This window comes from Chinchilla lanigera, unplaced genomic scaffold (genome assembly GCF_000276665.1).
Source record: "Chinchilla lanigera isolate Chin_1 unplaced genomic scaffold, ChiLan1.0 scaffold00039, whole genome shotgun sequence".
NCBI lineage: Eukaryota > Metazoa > Chordata > Mammalia > Rodentia > Chinchillidae > Chinchilla > Chinchilla lanigera.
In genome coordinates, this window is record NW_004955440.1 from 3,219,299 (window position 1) to 3,234,830 (window position 15,532).

General features: G+C 39.6%; 1 protein-coding gene across 1 annotated transcript in view; it reads right to left on the minus strand.

Moving 5' to 3' along the window:
- Positions 1-15,139, minus strand: part of Mcm6 (minichromosome maintenance complex component 6) — a gene marked incomplete at its 5' end in the record, with an annotated part of 33,635 nt that extends 18,496 nt beyond the window's left edge. The window contains 8 exon segments of the mRNA XM_005390765.2: positions 137-278; positions 3,938-4,079; positions 6,626-6,776; positions 8,309-8,454; positions 8,758-8,923; positions 10,825-11,074; positions 12,294-12,404; positions 14,993-15,139. Coding sequence (XP_005390822.2) covers positions 137-278; positions 3,938-4,079; positions 6,626-6,776; positions 8,309-8,454; positions 8,758-8,923; positions 10,825-11,074; positions 12,294-12,404; positions 14,993-15,139 — 1,255 coding nt within the window.
- Between the last annotated feature and the right edge of the window lie 393 nt (positions 15,140-15,532).

Sequence of the window (15,532 nt, forward strand, 5' to 3'; positions counted from 1 at the left end):
CCTGAGTTCGATTCCCAGTACCAAAACAAAAAGAAAGCCTTTTACATAAGGATATCTTTTAATAGACAGCGTAGGCCCTCACTGTTAGGAGAGGAGTACTGAACTTTTTGTATCCAAGAGTGTAAAATGTTCTTACATTATCAGCCAGCATCAAAGCTCCAGCCTCAATAACAAACTCATGAGATTCTTCATCTCTCACAACGGCTGCTGTTAAGCCAGCAGCACTGGATGCTTTGCCACTGGTGTAGACAGCTCTGGGGCTGAACTCCTCCACGTGCCTGTTCAAGGTTATCACAAAAACTCATTAATATATGATTATAGTTGCGAGTTCGAGACCAGCCTGGGCTACAAAGTGAGCTCATGGCCAGCCTGAACTGCATAGCGAGACTCTGCCTCAAAAAGACAAAAAACAAGAAAACCAAACAAACAAAGTATGTGATCGCGCAGCACCCTTTCCAGGAACATCGGCTGATGGGGGCTACGTCAACCAAGAGTTGAAGTTTCCAAAAGACCCTCTGAGAGCAGCAGAAAGCTCAAGCAGTTGTGAACAGGAAGCCTTATCTCCTTTTGCTTGCTAAAACGATTTAAATACATTCCTATCAGATGGAAGATGAAAATAATACTGGACGAAAATATCAAGTTTAAAAGAAGTCCATAACAATAAACAGTTTTGGCCTGTAATCTATTACAGAATTTTGCAATTAAGAGCAAAAATAAGACAAAAGGTACATGTGGGATTTGATGCAGAAATATAAGATTAATTTAATATCCTAAAAATCAATATGCCATATTAACAAGACATTATCCTACACCTGGTAAACAGTTTTTCTTTAACCTGGTAAAAGGCATCTATAAATACCCATGGCTAACACCATGTTTAGAAGTTAAAGGCTGGATGCTTTGCCCTTAAGGCCAAGAGTAAGACACACAGGCCATTCCTGCCAGTTTAACATTACACTGCGCTGGGTGTGGTGGCGCACACCTATAATCCTAGCACTGGGGTGGCAGAGGCAGGAGGATAGTTGCGAGTTCAAGATCAGCCTGGGCTACAAAGTGAGCTCAAGGCCAGCCTGAACTGCAGTGAGATCCTGTCTCAAAAAAGACAAAAAAACCAAAAAACAACAACAAAAAACCCATTACACTGCAATCTCTAGCTAGAGCAATTTAGGCAAGAAAATGTCATCCAGGTTGGAAATCAAGATTATCATTATTTATAGATGTGATTCCGTATATAGAAATCCTGTGCAAAATTTCAGTTTGAGAAGATAAAAAAATTCTAGAGATGGGTGGGGGTGGTGACACCTGCACAGTGTGAATGTACCTAATGTGGCAGAACTGTAAACCTAAAAATGCTTAAAACAGTAACTCTTATGTGTACTTTAGACCAAAAACAGCGGGAGCAAAAAAACTTACAAACCAATGTTCACAGCAGCACTACTCATAAAAGCCAAAAATATAAACACCCAAATGTCTGTTATCTGAGGACTAGATAAATGTGCTTGAAACATATATGATGGGGTATTATTTCTCAATAAAATGAAATACTGATGCATGCTACAACATGGCTAAACCTTGAAAAATTTATGCTAAGTAGAAGAAACTACTAAGTAGAGTCACAAGTAGAGTGAGAAACTGCTAAGTAGAGTCACAAGACATTACATATTGTACAACTCCATTTACATGAAGCGTTTTGATAAAGACAGGGAAGTAGATGACCAGTTGCCTGTTTATAACAGGGAGGATGGGGAGTGTCTGCTAACGGCAGGTACAGGATTTCTTTTTGAGTACTGACAATGTTTTAAGCTTCAATGATGGTTGTACAATTCTGTAAATATACTAGAAGCACTAGGATACTTTATAACAGTGAATTATACAATACATAAATTATATTACTGTAAAGATGCTAAAACATGAGACAGAAAAGGCCCAAGAAAATCAAGCACTATAATACTGGTTTCTTTTTGGTTTTTGTCTTTTTGAGATGGAGTCTTGCTGTGCAGTTCAGGCTGGCCTTGAGCTCACTCTGTAGCCCAGGCTGGCCTCGAACTCACAACGATCCTCCTGCCTCAGCCTCCTGATCCTCCTGCCTCAGCCTCCCGAGGAGTGCTGGGATTATAGGCATGCGCCACCACACCCGGCTGCACTATAATACTGTTATTAAAGGTAACAATATAGTACTTTGGGGTGGGGCTGGGGGAAGCAGAGGGAAATGGACAAAAAAAAATTCTTTTCAACATAGGACAGTTACCTTCAAATCTAAAACCCAATCTAGGAGGAAGAGTATAGCTCAAGTGTCAGAGTGCTTGCCTAGCATATCAAAGGGCTTGAGTTCAATCCCTCATAAGGCAAAAACACAAAACCCCTAGTTTGTGATATACTTCAAGGAAATATATAAGCATAAAACTCCAAGTCAACTGAAAATGTTCTAGAATAGTACCATGTTACAAATTTCTTCAACAAATACAGGAAAATATCAATACAGAACTATTTAAGTAACAGAGCTAGGGAAATCACTTTGTACATTATATGCCAATAAAGACAATTGTGAAAATAAACATGGGGGGAATGTTTAGGATAAATTAAAAATAAGGCAGGGCTAGCTGTGCATGGCAGTACATGCATGTAATCCCAGCACTCGGGAGGCTGAGGCAGGAGGATCGTTGCAAATTCAAGTCTAGCCTGGGCTACAAAGTAAGCTGAAGGGCAGCCTAAACTGCATAGGAAGACCTTGTCTCAAAACAACAAACAAAAAAGCTGGGGGGCCAGGGATATAGCTCAGTGACACAGGCCTGCCTGGCAAGCACAAGATCCTGAGTTCAATTCAATTCCTGGCACAAAAAAAAAAGGGCAGGGATGGTGGTCAGTATCTGCAGTCCTAGCACTGTGGAAAACTGAGACAGGAAGATCACAATTTTGTTTTTTTGAGACAGGTGTTTGTGAAGTAGTTTAGGCTGGCCTCGAACTCATTTTGAACCTCATGACTCAACCTCCTGAGTGCTGGGATTAAAGGGTGTACACCACCCTGTACAGATTACAATTCTTTTTTACCCTCCCTTCTAAATCCTGCTCGGGGGCTGGGTTCAAGGCCAACTTGGAGAAGTTAATAAGATAGTTTCAAAAGAAAAAAGGGGGACTGGGGATACAGCTCAGTGGCATAAGTCCCTGCCTGGCAAGCACAAGGTCATGAGTTCGATCCCCGGTACCGCAAAAAATAAAAATAAATAAAAAATAAAAAAGGGCTCTGGAATGTATTTCAGTGTAAAGGCTCAGGGTTAAATTCCAAGCACCAAAAACAAAGGGAAAAAAGTTGACACACATTTACAACACTGAAAACACAAATTCATGTATTCACCCTTTTTTTTGAAACAGGGTCTCAATATGGAACTCAGGTTGGCCTTGAACTCATGACAATCCTCCTGCTACTGGGATCACAGGTGTTCACCACACCTGCCTTCATCTATTCCTTTTTATGGCCAGATTATACAAAGATAACTGCATAACTGCGATTACAGGAAATTTTCCTATCTCAAAAAATAATGGCTGGACATGGTGGTACACACTTGTCCTCCCAGCTATCTGGGAGGCCGAAAGCCGGAGGATCTCAAGTTTGAGGCCAGCCTGACAACTTAGTGAGATCCTATCTCAATAAAAAACAGTCAGGTGTGATGCTATACACCTGTAATCTCCGCATTTGGGAGGCTGAGGCAGGAGGATAATCATGAGTTCAAGGCCTGCCCATACAAAAAAAGAAAAAGAAAAAAGGCCTGAAGAGCTAGCTCATTATCAGCAGTCAGACACTGTTATTCCTCTTCATAAGATATATACAACACAGTGACAGTACATATACTTCCTACTGTAGTACTGACTACATTCTTGATAACACCACAAGTCAGGAACTACGGTTTTTCCTGCGGTAGTTCCTTAGGTAAAAACTTACTTGAGAAACTGACTCTTAGCTGTACTTGGGTCACCAACAATGCAAACATTTATGTCTCCTCGAAGAGAGGTCCCTTCTCCTGTTGTCTTTGGAACACCACCAAAGAGCATCAGCAGTACACCCCGTTTTACTTCATCATTGCCTGAAATGAGAAGAATGTACAAACGAAAACCAAGTTTCAAACCTGAAGTTACATGACTTCAGAGGAAACTACAAGGGAATGTTTTTTATCAACCAAAAGGCAGGAACAGCAGGGGTAAGGCATGTGCCTAGGGCACAAACACCTGGCTGCTGATCCTGGCTCTTGTTCTGTGGCCTTACCTCATCATGTGCCTTCTTCCACATCACACACGTCTAAGTACCCATGCTCATGATGTATCTAAGAGCCTTTCCTGTCCGTAAGTTCTACTTCCTGCATGAAACCCCTTCCGATGTCTTAGTCCTCAAAGACCTCTCCTTATAAATGAACCGTGTCCACCACAGCCTACGATAGTTACTAGTTCTTTTTTGTTTTCGGTGGTGCTGGGGATTGAACTCAGGGTATCTTGTATGCTAGGCAAGCCTCGACCACTGAGCTAAAATACCACTGTCACTTGCTAGTTCTTGCCAATGACAGCTTTCCAGTTCCACAGTCTGTCACTGTCCATGACTTTCTTCTGTACTGCCGATAGTGACTGAATACATACATACACCCTAACCAAACTGATACAGATTAAATAAAAGGGATGCAACTTATAGCTGCTTCCACAACAATTCATAAATCCAATAAACCTATAAGCCGGGTGTAGTGGCACATGCCTGTAATCCCAGCACTTGGGAGGCTGAGGCAGGAGGTGAGTTCAAGACCAGTCTGGGCTACAAAGTGAGCTTAAGGCCAGCCTGAACTGCATAGTGAGACTCTGTTTCAAAAGACAAACAAAACAAAACAAAACAAAACAAAAACAAAAACAAAAACATACAATTTTGAAAAGTGCTGTGTGTAGGAAAAAATGAAGCCCACAATGGCTGCACTATGGTTCAGACTGTTGGGGGTGATTTCTGGGCGACAAAAAAGTCCAAGTCAATAGAATTCTAGTGTAGATGCACCTCCCAATGTCAGGGTAAATAACTGATATAACCAAAGTTGTTACTGGTCTATAGATAACGTAGACCGGCATATTAGTTGGCCTGCCAAGCAAGTGCATGGCTGAGCAGCACCTGAACACGAAGACGTCTAACCCAGTCCACAGCCCTGCATCTCTCCCTTGGGCTACCTGAATCTCAAGGGAGCCTCCCCAGTGTGAACTGGTGACAAGACACTACGCTACTGAAACATTTTCCTATGGAATTATTGACTGAACTCCACCAACAAAGTGCTAGGCAAATTTACACAAACCATTTCTTATAAAAAAAAAAAAAATTAAAACCAAGTACAGGGTATGCCTGTAATTCTAACACTTGGGAGGCTGATTCAGGAGCATTTTGAGTTTGAGGGTAGTCTAGACTACATAACAAGTTTAGAGACAGCTTGGACTACATAGCAAGACTCAATCTCAAAAAAATCCACTCCACAAACAAAACTTCTCCCATTTACGACCTATGAAACAAAATGTGTTGAGAGTATGGAGGTTTTAAAATATTCTACAAATTTTTGATACTATTTACATTTGTTTAGTAGTACTCGTATTAAACACAGGGCCTTTAAACTGAGCTATATCTCTAGTCTTTTTTTTATGCTTAACTGAGAAAAGTTCCCACTAAGTCACTCAGGCTGGGCTCAAACTTGAAGTCCTCCTGCCTCAGCCTCCTAGAGTGCTGCAATTATAGGCACAATACTCCTCATTTTAAAGATGGAATTAATTCTGCTGAGCAGGTAGACTTAAGTGGTTTGCTTTTAACAAATTCATGCAGGTAAATTCATGAAGTAAAGGGCTTAACTTCTGAGATTAGGTCATAAGAGGCACTTATACTGCTTCCTCCTCATTTTGCTCTTGTCATAAATTGCTCAAGTATCTGTAAAGATACTCCAACAGCCCTACGAATCTTCTCATGGTAAGAAATTAAACTTCTGATTAATGACTAGCACCAACTGGTAAGGATCAGCACAAAAATGCTGACACCCATTCATTAAAGGATGCTCTAAAAGCGCATGGAGAATTAACAATAAAAGATTTCAGCTGCTCCATTCAGTGATCTTTCAAAATATAAAACAAGGTTAAATTTAAATTTAAAACATACTGCATAACCAAAAAAGGAACACCCACAATCTCATGAGTTCTTTCCTTATCCCAAAAGGGTAAAACACCAGCCTCCCCCCGACAAATTTAGTCATATTCTTTAACATACAAAGCAGACTTTAATCACTATTGCCAAGCAGCTAGCAATGGAGAGTAATATATGAAATAAACTTAAAAAAGATCACCCCTTGCCAGAACTTTCATCTTCCGAAACAGAAACTTTATTCATTACACAGTAATTCTCGACTTCCCCCAGTCACTCAAGCCTGATGACCCCTGTTCTACGTTGTCTCTATCAACCTGCCTATTTTAGGTACCTCATGCAAGTGGAGTATCTGTCCTTCTGTAAATGACCCATTCTAAACCCACTAAAAACTTCTTGTGATCTGATTTATGTGCTTTAAGAAATCACTTGTTGCTCTCCACAATCACTTTGACTTCAAGTTTATGCCACAAATAGACATAAACTTACCATGTATAGTAGGGAACAGGCTGGTACAAAGATTGTGGTAGAGATTTTTATCTTGACTCATTTCAAAAACTTTCTCCCACTCCTTCACAGTCATTTGGTTCTTAATGCTCTCGGCTGTCTGTTCCTCATCTCTGAGCTCTTTCCCTCCAAACTGAGGGGTGGAGAAAAAAGGAAAAGTTAGCACAGAAGCAGCCAAAATAGTATAGAGACACTTCACTACAAAGAAAAACACAGCTTCTATGGGATATGTATGTATAAAAATGTCATAATGAAACCTGTAATTCTTTTTTTTTTTTTTCTCCGGTACCAGGAACCGAACTCACGACCTTGCGCTTGCCAGGCAAGCGCTTTGCCGCTGAGCTAAATCCCCAGCCCCTGAAACCTGTAATTCTGTGTAATTAACATACACTAATGAAAAAGTAAAGTAGAAACATACCTTAGAAGGTCCGCGTTATAACTTATTGACTCTATTGGTTTAAAACAACTCCCTGAACTAGCAAGGATTAATGGAGAAACTTAATGGGAGCTGGGGTGGGGTTGGCAAGCATGGTGGTGTATATCTGTAGTCCCAATTATTTAGGAGACTTGAGGCAGAAGAACAAGTTTGAGGGCAGCAATATAATGAGTGTGTCTCAAAAAAGGGCCCAGGAGAAGCCGGGTGTGCTGGGCCCGCCTGTAATCCCAGCACTCGGAAGGCTGAGGCAGAAGGATCACTGCAAGTTCGAGACCAGCCTGGGCTACAAAGTGAGCTCAATGCCCGCCTGAATTGTATAGCGAGACTCTGTCTCAAAAAGCCAAAAAAAAAAAGGGGGTCGGGGGAGGCACTGGGGATACAGCTCAGTGGCAAATCATTTGTATAATATGCTTGAGGCCTTAAGTGTAATTCCCAGTATCACATACACACAAAAAGACACCTAAGGGGTTTGTCATTCATCCAGCGACTTTAAAGTTAGTACCACTGTGTTTCACTTCACAAGTGTGTCTGAAAGCTCACAAGGTGAGCCACAGAAGATTACTGGATTTTTTCCAAACTCTTATCTGTTCGACACACAGAATCAAACTAAACGAATTATAACAACGTTAATCTCAGAATAGCAATTTACTCCCCAGATCACTAAATCTTTTTACTTCCTACAAGAACATGACAAAGTACAATATAGTGTGGATAATGTACATTACTGTGCTCAAAAGTATGAAAAAAAGTAGAACTTTTCCTTGAAGTCAAAAGGATGTAAAATGATTTGGGTTTAAGACTGAAGAAACTGGGCATGGCGGTGCATGCATGTAATCCCAGTACTCTGGAAGGCTGAGGCAAAAGCATCAAATTCACGTCCCACCCGGGGAACTTAATGAGACCCTGTCTCAAACTTTAAAAAGGGTGGGGATGTAGCTCAGTGCAAAGGACCTGCATCAATTTACAGTGCCACAGAACAAATAAAAGAGCCAAAAACAAACAACTGAAAAATTAAATCTCAACTGAACACCCTATTTTAAATACTGATTGGGTTACCCTATTTCATGAGCGTCTAACTCTGTGGTGGTGTGAGGGGATTTTCTAACTCTGCCATTTTATTAAGACTTACCCTTCGGGCTGGCATGCAGGTGATTGGTAGAGAGCCCCCCTAGCCAGTGGAAGACCTTAGGTTTAATCCCAACACTTCAAGATTAATAATAAAGACTCACACGTGGGTTGGTTGGTGCAACACAACAGGCAAGAAAGACCAGCCTGTAAGAAAGATCCCTAACGCCAAGGGCTCGGAGCCCCCGAATGCCTTCTGTCTCATATCCATCTACACCACTGACGCGGGAATTAGTTTCTGCTCGTGCTCCTGAAAGAGTGACACAACACATATTAATAAAAATAAAAATAAAAGATGGAACGATAGGTTGTTTCACAGTTCAAAGGTACTAAGAGCCAACAGCACACAAATAAAGCTATAAATCCAAAGATTTAAGCTTTGAAAAATTGTAGAACAGCATCTTTTGTAACAAATCGAGTTTTCATCCTCATGATAATTTCTTGTCTATCTTTTGATTAGTAGCCCAAAATAAGACAAAAAGACATAAGACTTTAGATACCACGCAATTCAGATAATCAAGAATTTGTTAAACTTGAGCTGGAAATCACTAACCTGGTGTACTAAGCTTAGAGACATCAGGCACAACAATCAGCGTCCCCGTAAAGTCACACTTGTCACCAGCCTGAGCTGACTCCACAGCTTCAGCCCTCAAGATTACTTCCAAACTTCGGGGAATGCTTCCTCGGGGAAGCTCAGCTTGAGTCTCCTGAATACGAACCTGCAAGAAAGACAAAGCCAAGAATGAGAAGCCATCCCTTTCACGAGCCTTGCAATCCAAATTCAGTGCCACAAGTACTGACATGTTCTGTTACCATACCCTCTGAAGATTTTTTGTTTCTTTTTGAGACAGGATCTTGCTACATAGTTCAGGCTGGCCTTGAACTTACTATGTAGCCCAGGATGGACTGAAACTCGTGGCAATTCTTCTGGCTCAGTCTCCTGAGTGGTAGTTTTGCAACCATGTCCCACTATACTTGGTCCTTTGTAGATTCGTCTTAAAAATTCAGCCAGGTGTGGTGGCGCACACCTGTAATCCCAGCACTCGGGAGGCTGAGGCAGGAGGATCGTCACAAGTTTGAGACCAGCATGGGTTACAAAGTGAGCTCCAGGCCGGCCTGAACTGCATAGCGAGACCCTGTCTCAAAAAAAAATAAAAAAATAAAAAAATTCTCTGCATTACAATTTAGCCAAATAGTTTATTTGGTAACACACTGTATCTATTAAAAGTTCACTTTCAGCCAGACTTGGTGGCACAGGACCCGTAATCCCAGTACTCAGGAAGCGAGAGCAGGAGAACTCTTGAGTTGGAGGCCAGCCTGGACTACATAGTGAGACCCTGTCTCAAAAACCTAAAAGCAAAAAAATGCTTTTATCCTCATTAGAAAAGTATTTTCCTTCTGTTTAAAATGACTATGTAAATATCTGTTCTGTGTTCCATCTTCCCTAAACTTTTCAAAATGTCATGAAAAAAGTTCCAACATACTTTTATACCACCATCTCAAACTACCAACTGTTAATACTTAGATACATAGTTCTTTCAAAGTTGTGGACATCAGGAAACACCTAAATATTTTCACATTCATCTCTAACAAGAAAGGGTTTCCTGGACAACCATATGACCTTTATCATAATCCAAAGAATTAAACAATAATTCCATACAGTTACACAATCTTTTATTATCTAACCCATCTTTAAGTATCACAAATTGTCAAAAACTGCTTTATCACAGTTCCCCTAGCCCTCAGCCTAGATTCACACTTTGTATTTGACTGTTGCATTCTTTTAAAACTATAAAATAGTAGTGGTGAACCTATGACGGGCTGCAGCAGGCTCTGTGTATCACTGCAAGCTCTAAAAGGTTCACCATCACTGTTATAAAGCATCTTTTACTCAAAGCTGTTGGTAGAACATGTGCTTCTTTTAATAAATTATGAGGTGAATACAGGAACAAGAAGACTAAACACTAAATTTATTTTTATTTTGATAATCCTTCCCCCATTCTTGAGCTCCTCTAACTTTTCCCTCTTCTTTGCATATAAGCAGTCCTGCTAGGATTTGAGAGTTCCCTTCAGTCTTAAGCCATCATCTATCCCCTTACCCAGGTAGATATACCATCTGCCTGTTAAATATTGTAACACTTTACGGCTTCCTTTCAAAGACAAAACACCAAAAACCCATACCTCCCTACTACACACTTAAATATATTCACAATGCTTATCAAGACAGGCCTAAACTTCTAAGCCTGAGATTTTAACAATTTCAGTACTTTCAAGGCCTCGTATCAAATCATCTCAGATCATCTCCAATCTGACTCCACCACTTTAATGTTTCCATCCAACCCTGGCACCTGTCCTGCCTTCCTATCACCAACTTGAAGTTCTACACAAAGTGCTTCTCCAAAATTTTCTTCACTATATATAGTTCACAATAAAAATTGAAATTCAAGTTTAAGTCACAATTATAGACTGATAAAGAGTTCAGAACTTAAATTTGTAGTCATTTTGTTGATGTCCAACTTCCATAAAAATCAAGTTTAACATTTAAATAAGCTATTGCAAGAGCCTAGGAGTGCATTATTAGCACAGGCTAAATTTGGCCTACATAGAAGTAAATAAATACCTTTTGAAAATCAACAAATCTTGATTTATTTGTATCCAGCAAGAACCTCCTCCTGTTGGCACAAACTGGATTTCGGCAGATGTTTGGCTGTGTGTATTTGAACTGCTGCTCTACATCCTTGATCACCGTCTGACAGTCCAAGCACAGGAAAGTTCCGCTCACCAGCTCAGGGTGAACCGGGTGAGTCCGCACCACCTGCCCACTGATTCGAGTGAGCAAACCAATTCTGGACGAGGTGAGTTCTCGAATCCTGTTTAAAGACAAGTGTCCTATTAATAAATATCAATTTTTCAACTTCTTAGTTTAGAAAAATCTAGTATTTGTTTTAATGAGGGTATTCATGACAAATTATCCTTAAAAAAAAAGACAAATTATTCCATAGGCTCTTTCTGTAAGAATGATTTAGTCAACACATCCATTCTTAAATTATGTAACATACATGAATTTGCAAAAACATACAAATGACTATGTTTAAAAACTAAAAGACCCCGAAGTATAGAGGAGAAAATGCATGACTATTTATATTAAGGGGTTATGGGCATTATAAAGTGCTATGCTGAGAAAACTCAGAGTGAAAAATTAAAGCATTTGAGTTGCAAAAACAGCAAAAAACACAAAGGAGCTAAAATCAAAGAATGACTCCATTCGTGTTTTATATTCAAATACACTTTTTCTTAACCTACAATTTCTTTTTAAAAAAAGTTATTGACATAACCAAGTTTCTATGGAAAAAAATCTACACTCAAAAAGTTCTGAAACACTTCCTTTACTTCACTTACCCATTTTATATAAAATACCTTGGTAATTTCAGGAAAGAATTTTGGCAGTTTAAGTTTTCAAAGAGATCACTTTAATTTCTTCTAGTAATTTAACCCTTCAACTTAAATGCCCTATGATTCATAAATTTCTGCAACTATCCTTCTTTCATATTTTATCACAGTACTAATTTCCTCCCTAAATCTTTGTAAAATATGACAAGCTTAAGCTTTATGTAACTTCCACCTTATAGTCACTGTAGAACATGTTTCTCCAAACTAGACTTTCTAGGTAACTATTCAAAAAGCTAAACTACAAAAATATATATATGCAGAACACCACCTTTTTTTTTTCCTTTTATTTTAATTTTGTGGTGCTGGGGATCAAATCCAGGGCATTCTAAGCGATAGTCTATCCTTAAGTAACATCTCCAGTCCCCTTCTGACATTTTGCTGCATCAATTTGTATGTCTTCTTTTTATAATTGTTACCAATTATGAAAAATTTTCAGCAACCAACCTTTTTGTATGATTTAGGAGAAAACCTAAGCCCAAAAATAGACTTTACAGATCAGAAAAACAGAGGCCACGCAAAGTAAAAGTGATTTATGTAACATCAACCACCACTTAAAAACAGATCTAGACAACCTTCCCATTTTTCTGATTACCAACCAGGATAGAAGGTACCTATACTACTGGTAGATTCTTTTCTTACTTGTGTCTAGTAGGTAGGTCTTGGAATGCAACATAAAAATCCTTGGCAAGAGGGATCTCTTTCCGGTCTTTGACAAAGGTCTTCAAGGCCCGACACAGGTAAGGGTAGACTCTGAAAAACCAAAAAGGCCAACTGATAGCTTACAATCCTACCAAGGACTTCTTTCCCTTTTCAGACCTGCCAACAGTGAAGACCTGTAAATTAACAGCATAGGGCATTTCTAATACTAGTTTAAGAGCCTCTTTTAATTCTCCCCTATTCCACCACAAATATATATACACAAAAGATAAAAGACTGTACCTAAACAGTTATTATCTTTAATCATTTAGCACTCATACTTCAGACTACTAGGTCCCACTGACTTCTACATGAATAATCTTGCTTGCATGTCAGTGTTATGCTCTGTACCACAAGCATTCCCTGAGCTGTTTACAGTCTATAAAACAGCGTGTTTATATATTTTTTGGTTGTTTTTTTTTTTTTGTTACACTGGAAATGGAACCCAAGACCTTCAAACTGAGCTACAGATCCAGTCCTTTTTATTTTGACAGTTTTGTTAAATTGTTAAGCTGCCCAGGCTGGATTAAATTTGTAATCTTCTTGCCTCAGCCTTTTCAGTGCTGGGATTATAGGCACGTACCACCATGTCCTGCTTCGTTTTATTTTTGACTCTCTCTCTCTCTCTCTCTCTCTCTCTCTCTGTCTCACACACACACACACACACACACACACACACACACACACACACCAAAAGCCAAGGACAGGAAGGCAGTTTGTGTACTAATATGACAGCAAACTGCCAGACTCTATTTAGTTAAAATGAAGAGTACATGTCCTTTAACCTAAGTTTTTAATGGCTATGGCAGTTCAGTTTAAGGAATGAAACACAAATCCTTTAAAAAAAAGGGTCACTTTCAAGACAGCTGTTTTGTGCCTGTGCATGAAACACGGTAGCTATTTCTAATTCAGGTCTAATTTTCTACTCCCTTTCACTTGTTAGTGCTACAAATGTCTTTGCCACATGCTTTCACCACAAACTGCTGTTTATCTTGCCATTCATTTTTGATGGTCAGTTACAAGTACAGAAGTGTGTGTGTGTGTGTGTGTGTGTGTGTGTGTTCTGAGACAGGGTCTCACACTATATAGGCTCGCTTCAAACTCATGCCTCAGCATCCCAAGTTCCGGGATTATAGGCATGCACCATCACGCTTGGTGAGTAAAGGAATTGAGACAAGCCCCCTACTTTCTAATTCATAAGGGCTGTGCCTTCTAATCCATGGGTTTTAATTCCTCTTTCACAACTGTCCACAATCTGTATTTTACTCTGATTACACTTACAAAAATTTTCATTTATTTAATCCAAACACAGACATATGCAGACAAGTGTCTATAGACAATGATATTCTTCTATATAATAAAAAACAACACCGGGGATCTATCTCAGTGGCACAGCACCTTCCTGGCAAGCTCAAGGTCCTGAGTTCGATTCCCAGTACCAAACAAACAAAACAAAATGAGAACCTAATTTATTCAACACAACCACTCACAGTATTTCTAACAAAAAAATAACCACTAAGCTATTAAGCTGTTTCCAAGAAATTTCTTTTTTTTTTGGTTTTTGTTTTGTTTTGTTTTGTTTTTTTCTGGCACTGGGAATCGAACTCATGACCTCTGTGCTGCTGAGCTAAATCCTCAGCCCCTGAGAAATTTTATACATAGAAAAATGTTATACTATTAAGTAAAAAAGGGCAACATGCATTATCTACAGTATGACCCCACTTATATACACCCAGAAAGACATCAAAATGCAACAGACAAGACCCTTACAACTCTGTCCTGCAGACTTGGGAGGCTCCCAGGACTTTGTTGCAAGAGATCTGCTAACTGGTGGTGGGTATCCATGAGTGGTGGGATCACAAATGTACAGATGACTTCATTCTCCCTACTCTTCTCTATTTCCTAAAACATATCTACATTATTATTATTATAATTACAAAAAATTTAAACTTTTTTTTTGTCCTGAGACAAGGTCTTGCTATGCAGTTCAGGCTCACTTCGTGGCCCAGGTTGGGCTTGAACTTGCAAGGATCCTCCTGCTTCAGCCTCAGAGTGCTGGGATTACAGGCATGTCACCAGGCCCAGTTTGAAAAATTTAAACTTTAAAGGAACAAATACAAACATGTCACCGGTATAAGGATATCCCCTAAGGCAGGTGGGGTACATGCCTATAATCCCAGTCATTCAGGAGGTGGAGACAGGAGGATCATTTGAGCCCAAGAAGTTCAAGACTAAGCCCAGCCTGGGCAACACAGCAATACCCCATCTCAAAACAAACAAACAAACAAACAAACAAACATCCTTGGTGCAATAGCAAGGACACTCAAACATTGTCTTAAAACTTCTATTTCCATGGTGAAAAGAATCAAATGCACAACAACACTACTAAACACCTGACAAATGGGGAAAACTGTATAGAAAGCAAAAGCTTTCAATATTTGCATGTAAAACGAAGTCAGCCCCATGAAGGCCTAGATTAAGACTGCAGCAGAACTGAAAGGACAGTGAACTGTATCAAAGGGCCTCTCTTTGGAAGGAAACCATGACAGCTGCCCTTTGGCCACTAAGTGAACACTTCCAGCCCAAGAGGTGGCTTCCTAGGCTCCACCCCTACTCAAAGTAAAGAAGATTAACACTCATACCTATAGAACTCCTCTTGAATGGTGGTGGAAAGTTGCTGGTTATATTGTTCCAGGTCTGCAAAGCTCACAACCAATGTGTTTCTCTCAGGACGAATGAGCTCCTCTGCTAACTGCAAGTACTTAATTTCACCATCGCTGCTCTGGAACCTGTAGATACATTCAAGTCAGATTAAATGGTGGAATTAGGCCGTGAAACTCAGACTCTGGACGCCTCATAAGTCAGTATATTGATTAGGTTAAAGACGGTCAGCTGTAGGGTCAGACAGGCTCATGGTTATTAGTTCTGTAACCTGAGCCAAGTTCCCCCTCTTCATATCCTTTTTGTTTAAAAAAAAAAAAAAAAAGAAAAGAAAAAAAAAGAGAACAGATTTGGACATTACTTTAGCTCATAAAATTGCTGTAAAGATTAAAAAAGGGAATGCCTATAAAGTGATTTGGATAATGCCTAAAATATTGGAAAAACTGAATCTTTGTATTTTAACCTTCATTTGTTTAACATTTCCCAAACAGCAAATAACATTAAAAAGGGGGAGGAGCCTG